The 13,123-nt window shown below is 40.9% G+C and overlaps 1 protein-coding gene across 1 annotated transcript in view; it reads right to left on the bottom strand.

Moving 5' to 3' along the window:
• The window catches only part of CDON (cell adhesion associated, oncogene regulated), a 102,288-nt gene that overhangs the window by 28,988 nt on the left and 60,177 nt on the right, over window positions 1–13,123 (bottom strand). The window contains 5 exon segments of the mRNA XM_030918424.1: window positions 1,734–1,839; window positions 2,319–2,500; window positions 4,622–4,825; window positions 9,499–9,630; window positions 11,681–11,855. Of these exon segments, the coding sequence (XP_030774284.1) occupies window positions 1,734–1,839; window positions 2,319–2,500; window positions 4,622–4,825; window positions 9,499–9,630; window positions 11,681–11,855 (799 nt within the window).

Here is a 13,123-nt window from a genome sequence, read left to right as displayed (position 1 = left end):
TGGAAAACAACCTTGGCCTATGGCAATTTTCTGACATAATTCACTAGGACATTTCTTATTTCAAAGAATCAGAATCTTGAAGTGAAAAAAAGAACTTGGAAGAAGACTTCCTCCAATATCAAGAATCCCTTCCAAGATATCACTGAGAAGTGGGCATTCAGCTTCTGCTGAGCACTTCCAGCATTAAGGAGTTGACGACTTTGTGCGGGAACCTATGTTAGGAATGCTATGTTAGAAAGTTCTTTCTTACACTGCTTTCTTGCAACTTCCCCTCCCCCAACTGACTCAGCTCCTCTTCCACATAACAGTCCTTAAATACTTGAAGGCAGCGATCAGGTTGCTTCTGCTAGACTTTTTCAACCTGAATATTGTTCGACATTCCCTTGTTCTTTTTGGACTCCATTCATACATTAATTCTTTTTTTTTTTTTTTTTTTTTTTTGAGACGGAGTCTGGCTGTGTCGCCCAGGCTGGAGTGCAGTGGCACGATCTCGGCTCACTGCAAGCTCTGCCTCCCGGGTTCCTGCCATTCTCCCGCCTCAGCCTCCGAGTACTGGGACCACAGGCGCCGCCACCACGCCCAGCTAATTTTTTGTATTTTTAGTAGAGACGGGGTTTCACTGTGTTACCCAGGATGGTCTCGATCTCCTGACCTCTTGATCCTCCCGCCTCGGCCTCCCAAAGTGCTGGGATTACAGGCTTGAGCCACCGCACCCGGCCCATACATTAATTCAATACTGGCCACCTCACCATTGTAGGCTCTGGAGACATAGCAGTGGGAGAAAAGGTCCCGTGCTCACCAGGGAGTTAACATCTAGTAGAGGAGACAGACTTTAAGCAAACAGTTTCAAATACACACACACACACACACAAACCATGTACTTAAACTTTGATAACTGCTATGAAATAAACATAAAGGGTATGGTTAGAAACTACAGCAAGGTACCTTCTCATGTAAATGAGAGGAAGTTACCTGAGAGGAAGTTACGGGGAAGATCCGACTCCCCATAACTTGACTGTCAAACATTTTGAAAAGTGGGACAATTTTTCTGTGCATACAACTAGGTAAAGGCAACAGGAACTACCCTGTGCCAAGGTCCTGAGGCAAAAATGTCTCAGTGCACACAAGGAAACTGAAAGAAGGGCCAGAAAGGGGGAGGTGCAAGAGACGTGGTGTAGACAGGGGCCAGCCAGGTCAGGTGGAGCCTTCAGGCCATAGGCAAAATTGTAGATTCTATTTAAACGCAGTTAAAAAAGCAGTTTCAACACCCTTCACCATCTTCTTAGCTGTTTTCTTTCTTTTCTACATGCATTCCAATTTCTCAGCATCTCTACAAGCGAGCAAGACGCTTAAGACTTGATCTTTCTAGGACAGACTCCAGTGAAAATGAGTGAGACATTATTTTTTAAAAGTAGCTAAACATTGCAATGGATTTTTAAACTCAGGTCACTGTTCATTTAAATGAAATAGAAATCAAAATGTTCTTTCAGATGAACTACTACCGATTAATCATATTTCCCCCAAATGTTTGTACAAGTTTCTGCAACCAAAATATAAGGTGCTGCATATATTAAATGGGAAAAGGTGGCTTTCTTTGGGACAAATTCAACAGCAATAACACATACACCATTCCACTTTGTACTGTCTTAACTTGGGATGATGCATTTTATATTCATAAACCTTCTTTCTCCAAAGCGCCTTTACAGGGACTCCAGTAGGCCAGGTGGACTTACCTTCTACAACATCCCTCTTGTAATCACTGTCATTGTCACTATCTGTTGGTCGGTAATAGATGTAAAATCCTTGAATGGGAGTGTTGTTGTTACTTGATGGAATGTACTAAAAAATAGAAGCAAAGACTTGTCAAAGAGAAAAACAAATATAACTTTCTCATTCATTAAGGTTTCTTTATCTACTTGGTCACATTTTTCTAGTTTCGTTTTGCAAACATACCAATAATGGCCATTTTTAATTTACTTCAAAGGTATTAAAAGCATTTAGCTTATTGCAAAGTTAAACAGAAATAAGGCAGTACATTTTCCTGGGTTCAAAAGCATAAAAGCACATTTGGTTCAAAATGAATAAATCACGATGGCAATTAAGTTAACAACATTTGGATAAGAGCTGAGGAAACAATTTTCCTTTTAACCCTGCCCCTCCTCAAAATATGTGCTCTTATTTAGACAAATATTGGTGCCCTCGCATGTCCCCTCAATTAAAGTTCAAAATTTGCTGTTTACTGTATTGTCATGAGAATATTAAATTGACTGTTAACATGACCAAACCAGAAGATCTCATTCCAGAAGATGTTTACTGACCGTCCACTTTAGCATGATCTGAGTATCGCTGACAGCCTCTGTGTACGCAATGTGGGGTCCAGTTACCGGACGGTTGGAAAAGCGACTGGGGAACCCAGCCACCTGATAAGGGCGAGATGCTGAACTCCGAAAACTCTCACCATAATGGTTGATGGCAATGACCCTAAATTTGTATGTTGAACCTTTGAGGGAAAACAAAAACAAACAAACAAACAACAACAACAAAACATAACTAAGAAAAGCTGTAATAAGACAACGAAAGGCAGAATAGTCAAAATATGGCAACTGTGCTTAAGTACCTATCTATAAAGTATCTAAAGCCCGTACGGTAAATAGATGTCAACCCAATTGACAATTTCAATCAACTGGGAGTGGCTGCTCCATGCATTGTGTTCAAGATCCCAAGACCTTCTTAGGAGTCACCAAGAAAGAGGGTTGCAAAACATGAATGACATCTCAGGGAAGAAGCAGGTAGAGAATAGGAAAGAGGACATGTGCTCTTTTCACCATCCTGTTCTAAGTCCTACCCATCAATGACAGTGCTAGTTGAACTACCTGTCCCCAAAACTAGGTTCTTTTCACTTTAAAAGAAACACCTGAAGCATGGTTTAATCCGGTGAATACACTCATAAAGAGGCACTGTGTGGGCGGCCGCAGATGTCACTCTGGCTTCACTGTTAACAGGGTAAGAGGGAGCAGATTTAACTACTGGAGAAGGAATTATTTGAATTAGATATTAAGAACTTAAAAAAATGCTGAGGACTGTGAATTTCTGAAAATCTGAACCTAAAGAATAAATTAAAATCCTAAAGCAAGTTTCCCGATAGCTCAAAAATAATTACTGAGCTTCTGAAGACAGTGTTTTCAATCTATGGAATGTTTCTTAGCTTCACCTACATTTAAAACTGATGCTTCTCCCAACTATACCTACATGACCCTATGCTGCGCATGGTGCTTGTTTTAACAGCCATAGGCATTTGCTGCTAACGTACATTTAAAAATCCAGAAAAAAATTGCCATGAAACCTAAACAAATGAAAGTACAGAAAGTTGATTTATGCTTTTCGTCTTTTATGGTTTAATTTCTCTCATATAGCCTCAAGATTCTTGTGGGGAGGGGAGGGTTCCTCTGCTGAAACAAAACTTAAAGAACAAACACATGTTCATCACTGACTCATGTCCATAACACGAAGCACTGACTATTACAACCGTGCTGAAATTCAGCAGATCAAGTAATTTTTGTCAAATAACAAGCAATTTTCCTCTCAAAGTATTCAGTCATAGCAAAACACACACACATATAAGATGTACACCACAGTATTTCTAACTCCAAATAAACAGAAATACTCTAAAGCTCAGAAATAAAGAATAGTTAAGTGGATTATGGTATATTTATTTATACGAAAGGTAAATCTCTACTAAAAGTTGAGTTTGTGAAGAATTTTTAATGATACAGGAAAACATATATGATAAAATATGGGGAACATGGGATAACAAAACAATATTTATGGCATGATGCTGCGGTGGCTCATGCCTATAATCGCAGCACTTTGGGAGGCTGAGGCGGGCAGATCACCTGAGGTCAGGAGTTCGAGACCAGCCTGACTAGCACAGTGACACCCCATCTCTACTAAAAATACAAAAATTAGCTGGGCGTAGTGGCAGGCGCCTGTAATCCCAGCTACTCGGGAGGCTGAGGCAGGAGAATCACCTGAACATGGGAGGTGGAGGTTGCAATGAGCCGAGATCGTGCCATTGCACTCCAGCCTGGGCGACAGAGCAAGGCTCCGTCGCAAAAAAAAAAAGAGAGAGAGAGACAAAAGGCTACGAAAAAATACAACAAAATATAAACAATGATTATCTCTGAATGGGTGGATTTTAGATGACTTATTCTCTTCTTTATATTTTCTTTATTTACACATTTTTATACAATAAGCATGAATACTTTAACAATCAGAAAAAAATATAAGACTACTAAAAATTTCCATCTGCCAGGTGCTATGACTCATGCCTGCAATCCTGGCATTTTAGCAGGAGACCGAGGGTGGCAAATTGCATGAGCACAGGAGTTCAAGATCAGCCTGGGCAACATGGCAAAACCCTGTCTGTACAAAAAAAACAAAAATGAGCCAGGCACGGTGGTGAGTGCCTGTATTCTCAGCTACTTGGGAGGCTGAGGTAAGCCATGATTATGCCACTGCACCCCAGCCTGGGCCAACAGAGTGAGACCCCATCTCAAAATATATAAATGTATGTATCTAAAGTTCACACCGATGGTAAAAGGAAATGTTTGAATATTACTACCTGGTTCTAAACTACGAACTTCCACTGAAAGTTTGGAAGGAGGGATGTCTTCAGCTGCCACCAGCCAATCGCTGGTCCTCATCCGTTTATATTCGACTTTGAAGGCAGTGATTGGAGAACCCCCATTTGCCCGAGGAATCCAAGTGACATAGACCGACGTCTCTGACGCAGTGGAGATGGTAGGCCGATCTGGTGCCTCTGGAACTAAACACGGAAACGTTCATTTCAATAACCCACCATGTCAGAGGTAAGAATTACATAGATAAATGAAAAGGATAAGTCCCAGACTTCCTCTTATTAAACGTTCTTCACCAAACTTTTTGCCAGAGTTTATAACATTTACAGCTATCTTTCCCTCCTCTGTGAAAAGCTAATGGGAATACAGGAAATAAAAGAAAGAGAAAGTAAAATAATCTACAAATTTGATAATTAGCTCTGAAAAACTGAAAGCTAACAAGTACGATCATTTTGGCCATGCTATTCGGATTCATGGCTAAAATAATATGTAAGTACTATGTGATGCTTCAAGTTTGACTGCGGTTAAAATTTATAATAAACTTTCACAATTATGTGTTATCTTATTTATATGTTTTTCTGCATCTATCCAAGCTACACAAAATGCATTCAGCAACCTACTAATTCTAATACTATTACTATTCCATATTATCTTAATACACCTCATGGCTATAGGAAGGTTACTCCAAAATACAGACTACAAGTTGGCAAACGAGATAAAATCAATACTGTTAATAAAGGGGAGAGAGAATGCTGCTCAGTATGAATACAGGAAGACAGGATATGTCGTTAAATCAAAGTGCTAGCAGAAAACGTGATCCACGTGAACATGTAGAAAGGGGGGTCAGGGAGCTAGGGTCTAGCAGTTTTCACTTGGCACTGCCGAGGAAAGGGGATGCCCTGACACACAAAGTAGATGGTCTAGACCCTGCAGGAGGTGAAAACATGAGGAATAAGCTCATCAGCCACTGAAACCATGTATCTAACTCTTCTTGATGACCAAGGGATATGGCTTGGATACTTATTCCCTTCAAATCTCCTGTTGAAAAGTGATCCTCAGTGTTGGAGGTGGGGCCCGGTGGGAGGTGTTTGTGTCATGGGGGCAGTTCCCTCATGATGGCCTGGTGCCCTCCCCTACATGGTAGGAGGCGAGTTTTCACTCTGTTGATTCACAGGAGAGCTGGTGATTTAAAAGCATGTGGCGTCTCTCTTGCTCCCGTTCCCACTATGTGATGTGCCTGCTCTCGCTCCACTTCCCACCATGACTGTAACCTGAGGCCTCACCGGAAGCCAAGTGATGCTGGTGCCATGCTTACATAGCCTTCAGAACCATGAGCCAAATAAACCTCTTTTCTTTATAAATTACCCAGCCTCCGGTATTCCTTTATAGCAACACAAACAGACCAACACAACAAGCAATCTTGTGGTTGTAACTGGCTTCCCACTGGGTTCCTACAAGGAAAGAATGCGGATAGAAATAATCCAGTCTGTATGACAGTGACATTGTAAACTTGTAATTGCCATTCTGGTTTGCCTTGATCATCTGTGAATTGTGTAGACATGAGCTGGTTTTCAAGAAACCAGTGATCTTCCGGCATGCTGCCAATCAAGTTTCTAGAGCTGGAACGTGGAGGGCCAACTCTGGGCCACAGTGGCAGTAGTTACTTTGGGAAAGCCAATAGGGAGCCCCACCTCTAGCCTATGCCATGCTCCTCAACCGAGCAACACCCTTCCACCTCAACATGTCTTCAACCCACCATACAAATACATGAGAGAAAAAAATAAAGTTCAATGTGGTATTTGTATGGAGAAAACTGTAGCATTTTAAAAAACAAATTGCTTAAGGGATAAAAGAGGACTATATTCAAAGCAGGCAATGCTGAGTGATACTTACTGTATTCCTTTCAAGGTAGAAAGCAATGAAAACAGAATGAATAGAATGGTTAGTGACTCTTTTTTAATACTAGAAAACCGAACGACTTCCTTATGTTGACTCGTCTGAAATCAAAATTCACCAAACACCACAGATCAAACAGGAAAAATAAAGTTATTGGGGACAATGTCTCTACAGAAAAGAATATCTTCAATATCTAAAAGAAATAGCATGTGACTGTTAACAAGGTATAAAAGAAAGACGGCACTTGGAGTTAGACATGGACTTGAATAGCATGGACTTGAATATCCACTTTCTGGATGATCTGAGGCATTCTGCATAACCTCCTCATGTGTCACTTTCCTAATCTGTAAAACAGATATGGAAATCTGTTCCTCATTAGGTTGTTATGAATATTAAATAAATCATTTCTTATGGTTATCTCTTCTTGGACAATTCCAAACTCATGATTTCCAAAACTGAATCCATAATCTTCACCTAAAAACTCTTATTACTTATCTTGGTAAATGGTCTTCTGGCGCCCACACCCAATCCATCATCTTTCTCCTTCTCATTCAGAGTGGATTCCATTCCCCTAATCTCTCATACAGGTCCTCCCTCCTCCATCCACACTGTCACTCGCCTTATTATCTCTCTAGCCTTTTCTTTTGCTATTCCTCCCTTCTCCTTCTCTAAAATCCGTAAGGGTTCATTATAGCTTTCAAGGAAAGATTCAACTTTGAAGTGTATCACACAAGGCACCTACCTACCTGCCCACTATAGCATCATTCCCCACAGCAACCAGTCACACTAAATAAAATCTCTAACCTCCCAATCTCTAAACAAAATAGAACATGTCAGCCAGTTGTCTATTGCACAAGATGTCTTTGGTAGAAACTCCTTTCCTGTTTCATCTATCTGTATCGTCTTTGCCCTTTGAAGCTTAGCTTACGATGCAGAGAAGCCTCTCTTACCTACTCACCCTTGTCTACATTGAGTGACTGACTTAGATATTTCTCTTGTGAACCCGTAACACGAAGGGTATCAAGCATAATCAATCAAAATCGTTACTAGTTTGTCTACATTATCCACATATTGTTATGGGTTTAGCTATCTATATCATCCACTACACTGTAATTTTTTTAAAAAAATTGAAACAGGATCTCACTCTATCACCCAGGCTGGAGTGCAGTGGAACAATCATAGCTCACTGCAGCCTCAAATTCCTGGGCTCAAGCGATCTTCCTGCCTCAGCCTTCTGAGTAGCTAGGACTACAGGTGCACCCCATCACACATGGCTACTTTATAAATTTTTTGTAGAGACCGGGTCTCACTATGTTGCCCAAGCGGTTCTCAAACTCCTGGACTCAAGCGATCCTCCCGCCTCAGCCTCCCAAAGCACTAGCATTACAGGCATGAGCCACTGTGCACCGCCGTGCTAGGCCTACATTGTAAACTTCTTGAAGGCAAGGATTATTTTATCTTTGCTGTTCAGCATTTCATATAGTATCTGCCAGAGGATGTGTAAAATAAATGGCAAGGTTTTTGTTTTTCAGACGTTACTTTTATTCACATGAAATTAATACTCTTATATATATAATCTGCTTAAGGTAGCTGAAAGGTGCCTCAGAGATGAGAGCACTCAAGTAGAAGAGATTCATGATACTGAAGACACAGAGGTGCTCCGGAGGGAGTTCAAAGTGTTACAACCTGCTTTTGTCTGAGATCAATTCATGGAAAATGGTAAAAATATGGAAGTCAAGTCTGAAAATTCTTAGAGCTTAGCAATGAAATTTTAAGTCTTCCCTAGATGTCCTGATGTTTTAGAACAATCACAAAAAGCACACCTGGCTGTAAGTGTAGAGCTCATGTAAGTGCGAAATTTAAATACTAAAAAAGTCTTTTGAAAATTATACAGCCAAGACCTTTAAAAACCGTAAGATTGGCCGGGCGCGGTGGCTCAAGCCTGTAATCCCAGCACTTTGGGAGGCCGAGACGGGCGGATCAAGAGGTCAGGAGATCGAGACCATCCTGGCTAACACGGTGAAACCCCGTCTCTACTAAAAAATACAAAAAACTAGCCGGGCGACGTGGCGGGCGCCTGTAGTCCCAGCTACTCGGGAGGCTGAGGCAGGAGAATGGCGTAAACCCAGGAGGCGGAGCTTGCAGTGAGCTGAGATTTGGCCACCGCACTCCAGCCTGGGCGGCAGAGCGAGACTCCGTCTCAAAAAAAAAAAAAAAAAAAAAAAAAAACCGTAAGATTAACTAGATATAGCAAAAAAAAGAAAAGAAAAGAAAAGAAAGGGGAATGTAACATGTAATCCTTCAGTAAAACAACTTATCACAGGTACCACTATATATTTTGATGAGTCACACACATATAAAAAGTGAGATTTTTAGAGTTCAAAATAAAAATTTCCTTCTCTTACCAGAGAAGACACAGAAAACCCCTTTTTTTGTTTTTTTGTTTTTTTTTTTTTTGAGACCGGGTCTCACTCTGTCATCCAGGCTGGAGTGCAGGGGTGTGATCTCAGCTCACTGCAACATCTTCCTCCCAGGCTCAAGTGATCCTCCCACGTTGGCCTCCTGAGTAGCTGGGACTACAGGTGTGTGCCACCACAACTGGCTAATTTTTTTGAATTTTTAGTAGAGACAGGGTCTCCCTCTATGTTGCCCAGGCTAGTCTCAAACTCCTGGTCTCAAGTGATCTGCCCACCTCAGTCTCTCACAGTGCCTAGCCACAAAACTCCTTTCTTGAGTTCTAAAACTTAGTACCAGAACATTTTGAGTCAAAGTTAATGAAGTTAAGTACTAATCATGACACTGAGATGCCAAAGTTTAAATACAGGACATTAAGATAGCTGAAATAGAACCTAAGAGACCTGTATGGTAAGATATGAAAATAAACACCCTATTCCACCCTACCTCCCCAAATCTGAAGCAGGTCAGTTATATTTGTAAAGAAACAATAAAATATTATTCTTTTTACCTCCACTGTGCCTAGAGGAATCTGTAAGTACCACTCCAAAATTGTTGTTTGCAGCCTCTGAAACAACAGGATACTTAGGGATGCCCACGGGTGGAGAGGATGCCTGGGTGTTTTTTGATGATGCTGTTTTTTCTAGAAAGGTAAAAAATCATATACAGTAACATGAGCTTATATGTATGAGAAGTGGGGAAAAAAAGCACTGTGAAACTTACCTGGTATGTGGTTATAAATCTATGAACTGATCTGCCACACCATCTACATGTAAGACCTGCTTCATAAATACTTAGCTGATCTGAGGAACTGACCAAAACTTACTTTGTCTTTTTCCAGTATCTTTAAAGTAAAGCTAAAATATGCCTTTCTTCATTCTAACTTTACGTAGCCAAAAAACAGGTGAAAAAGCCAAATGACTAGGGGTTCAAACTATTCGTCCATTTTTCTTTTTACTGTATATATTTCTTAATTCTAAGCCATAAAACTCACCATTAAAGAGCTTCTGCTAAGTTTTCTAAGGACAAGTGTCACATCGTTTTAATCTTTCAAGAGGCACAAAGTGAAACTGCGTGATTTGTTAAAAACTGAAACGCAAGATTACTCAGTATTTATAAGCCAGACTCTATGAACACCTAATGACTGAATATGAAAATTAACTCAAGATACATTTAACATAGAAAGTACTTGTTATTTTTCTGGCCAGACTTAGTAATTATTTGAAAGGGTCTTTTTCAAAAGCCACTAGCTGGTTTCTTCTCAATCTTCATATCTCCTTTCCGTTCCAGTGCCATACTAAAATACTCTTCCATCCAGTTCCCTTCTCTACCCACTGACGTCTCTTTGTTCATTTACAGCCAAGCCACGATGGCATCTTTTTTTATCAAGGATTCCCTCACAAGCTGCCCCGCAGACAAAAATATCCTTCCTTTGTGCTTCCCCAGCACTGTCCTTGGAAATCTCCTGTGGTACTTGGCATATGCTAGTCTCTTTGCCTACACTCCTGCCCACCTCCACTCTATCCAGACTCCAGTCAGTTCAAATGCTCCAGCTCTTCCCAGCTCACTCAGAGGTAAAGACAAAGTCCTCCCAAGGTGGATGGTGTGCTGTGTGATGTGGACACCCCGTTGTTCCCTACAGCCTCCTCACCCACGTTGCTCCCATCACAGTGGCCCCCTCGTGCTCCTAGTGAACACCACGCACACCCCACCCTGGGCCCTGGCACTTGCTATCTCTGCTGGGAATGTTCTTTCTCTAGAGAGACACGTGGCTTTCTACTTCCCCTCCTTCATGTCTCTGCTCTGATGTCGACTGCTCGTTGAGGACTTTTCTGGCCGCCTGCTTAAACTGTTAACAACTCCTACCCCATATACTTCCTATATCCACCCCTAACTTGTATCTGTTAACACCTTCTAATGTACTTACAACTTACATATAAGTCTCTCTCAACTAGAATGTAAGCTCTATGAGGCCACAAGTTTTGCCTATTTTGCTTCTTGCCTGACACATAAAAGGCATTCAATAAATATTAGCTGAACTGAATACTGTCTTGTAGTTGGTATTAAGTTACACATCTTAGATTTCTCATCGAAGTATAAGCTCTGTCGGGATGGATCTCATCTTGACCATCTTCATTTTCCCTATGTCATCTATCCTCACTGCCTTATGTAACATAAGCTTTCAAAAACATCTGTGGAATATTCGATGGAACAGGACAATACAAGCACCTAAACGTGACCCCAAAATGGAAGGGGGAGGGTATAATAGGGTCGTTTAGTGTATTTATATATAGGAATTTCTACTATCCAAAAGAATTCTGGTTGGGCGCAGTGGCTCACGCCTGTAATCCCAGCACTTTGGGAGGCTGAAGCGGGCGGATCACGAAGTCAGGAGATCAAGACCATCCTGGCTAACACTGTGAAACTCCGTCTCTACTAAAAATACAAAAAAATAGCCAGGCCTGGTGGTGGGTGCCTGTAGTCCCAGCTACTCGGGAGGCTGAGGCAGGAGAATTGCTTGAACCAGGGAGGCGGAGGTTGCAGTGAACTGAGATCGCACTATTGCACTCCAGCCTGGGCGACAAAGCAAGACTCCATCTCAAAAAAAAAAAAAAAAAAAAAAGAAAGAATTCTTACTGGTAAATTGACATCAGGGCAGCCAGCTCGTTCCTCCAAAGGAAGCCCTCACTCACCTTTGCTGGTTCGGAAGGTAAGCATGGCAGGTTGGCCTTCACCTGCTGCGCTTCTTGCTACCATCAAGACTTCATAAAGACTAGATGGCTCCAGCTCAGCTAAATGGAGCTCATTTTCACTTCCTGGGACTCGAACCGTGTGCCAGCTTCCCACCATGCCAACCCCATCGTCCAGCTGCCCAAGAGAAAACACACCAGAAAAGTAGGAGATGGAGGATAGGAAAACTTTCGGTTACATTTGATCAAAACTAGGATTCATTTAATTCTAGAAGAGTTTTAAGAAGTAATACACCACGGTAAGTAAAAAAGACACAATACTTCTTCACATTAAGAAATACAAGATCTGTTGCAAGAACGCTGCAATTCTCACTGTAGAAAGACTCTTGACTCTGCATCTGACCACTAATGTGTGGCCTCAAGCAAGTTACTGCCCTCCCAGACTCTGTTTCCTTTACTTGTAATGGAGACAATACCTTCTTTCTTCCTGGGCTAATGAAGAATAAAATAAGTATAAAATAATAGGTACCACTGGTAATTACATAGTATACATAATAGATACATGCTAATGTAAGATGGATATATTACATGTATATTAATTATATAATTATGTATTATATATTTCCAACATTCTTGCTTCATGCCTTGACACTGTTCAATATGTGTTAAAGGAAATAAAAAGATCTAATCAGTTGTTTCTTGATTAATGGAACCAAGAAACAATATTGCATGAAGGTTTTAGGGTAGATGAGATTACTAGCAAACTTCCTCATCTAGAATCATTCATGAGGTTAGAAATAGTATGTAAACCTTCAAATATCATCATGTTAAAATATCATCATGTTATTTTTCCTAGTCATTAAAAACATTACCATTCAACAATGTATACTAAAATTTCTTGAACAAAGAAAATTATTTTAAATATGAATGCATCCCTCCCACTTCATTCATTTACTGGGTTCATTAAACAGAGAGGAACTTTTCCATTCTGCTCCAATACAAGCCCATGGGGAAAACAATATTTGAAGAGTTAACTGAGAGAGGCCCAAGGTTTACCCCCAAAAATGACCAAACAATGTATGATTTTAATACATTTAAAAAGGCAACTTGAAACTGGGCACAGTGGCTCATGCCTGTAATCCCAGCACTTTGGGAGGATGAGGTGGTGGATCACTTGAGGTCAGGAGTTCAAGACCAGTCTGGCTAACATGGCAAAACCCCATCTCTATTAAAAATGCAAAAAAATTAGCCAGGTGTGGTAGTGCATGCCTGCAATCCCAGCTACTTGGGAGGCTAAGGCACAAGAATTGCTGGAACCTAGGAGGCGGCAGTTGCAGTGAGACGAGATTGCACCACTGCACTCTAGCCTGAGTAACAGAGCAAAACCCTGTCTCAAAACAAACTAACAAACAAACTTGAAACACAAACAATTGACATAAATTATGC

The sequence above is a fragment of the Rhinopithecus roxellana genome, chromosome 15, assembly GCF_007565055.1.
Source record: "Rhinopithecus roxellana isolate Shanxi Qingling chromosome 15, ASM756505v1, whole genome shotgun sequence".
Lineage (NCBI taxonomy): Eukaryota > Metazoa > Chordata > Mammalia > Primates > Cercopithecidae > Rhinopithecus > Rhinopithecus roxellana.
This window is presented reverse-complemented; position numbering and strand designations above follow the sequence as displayed.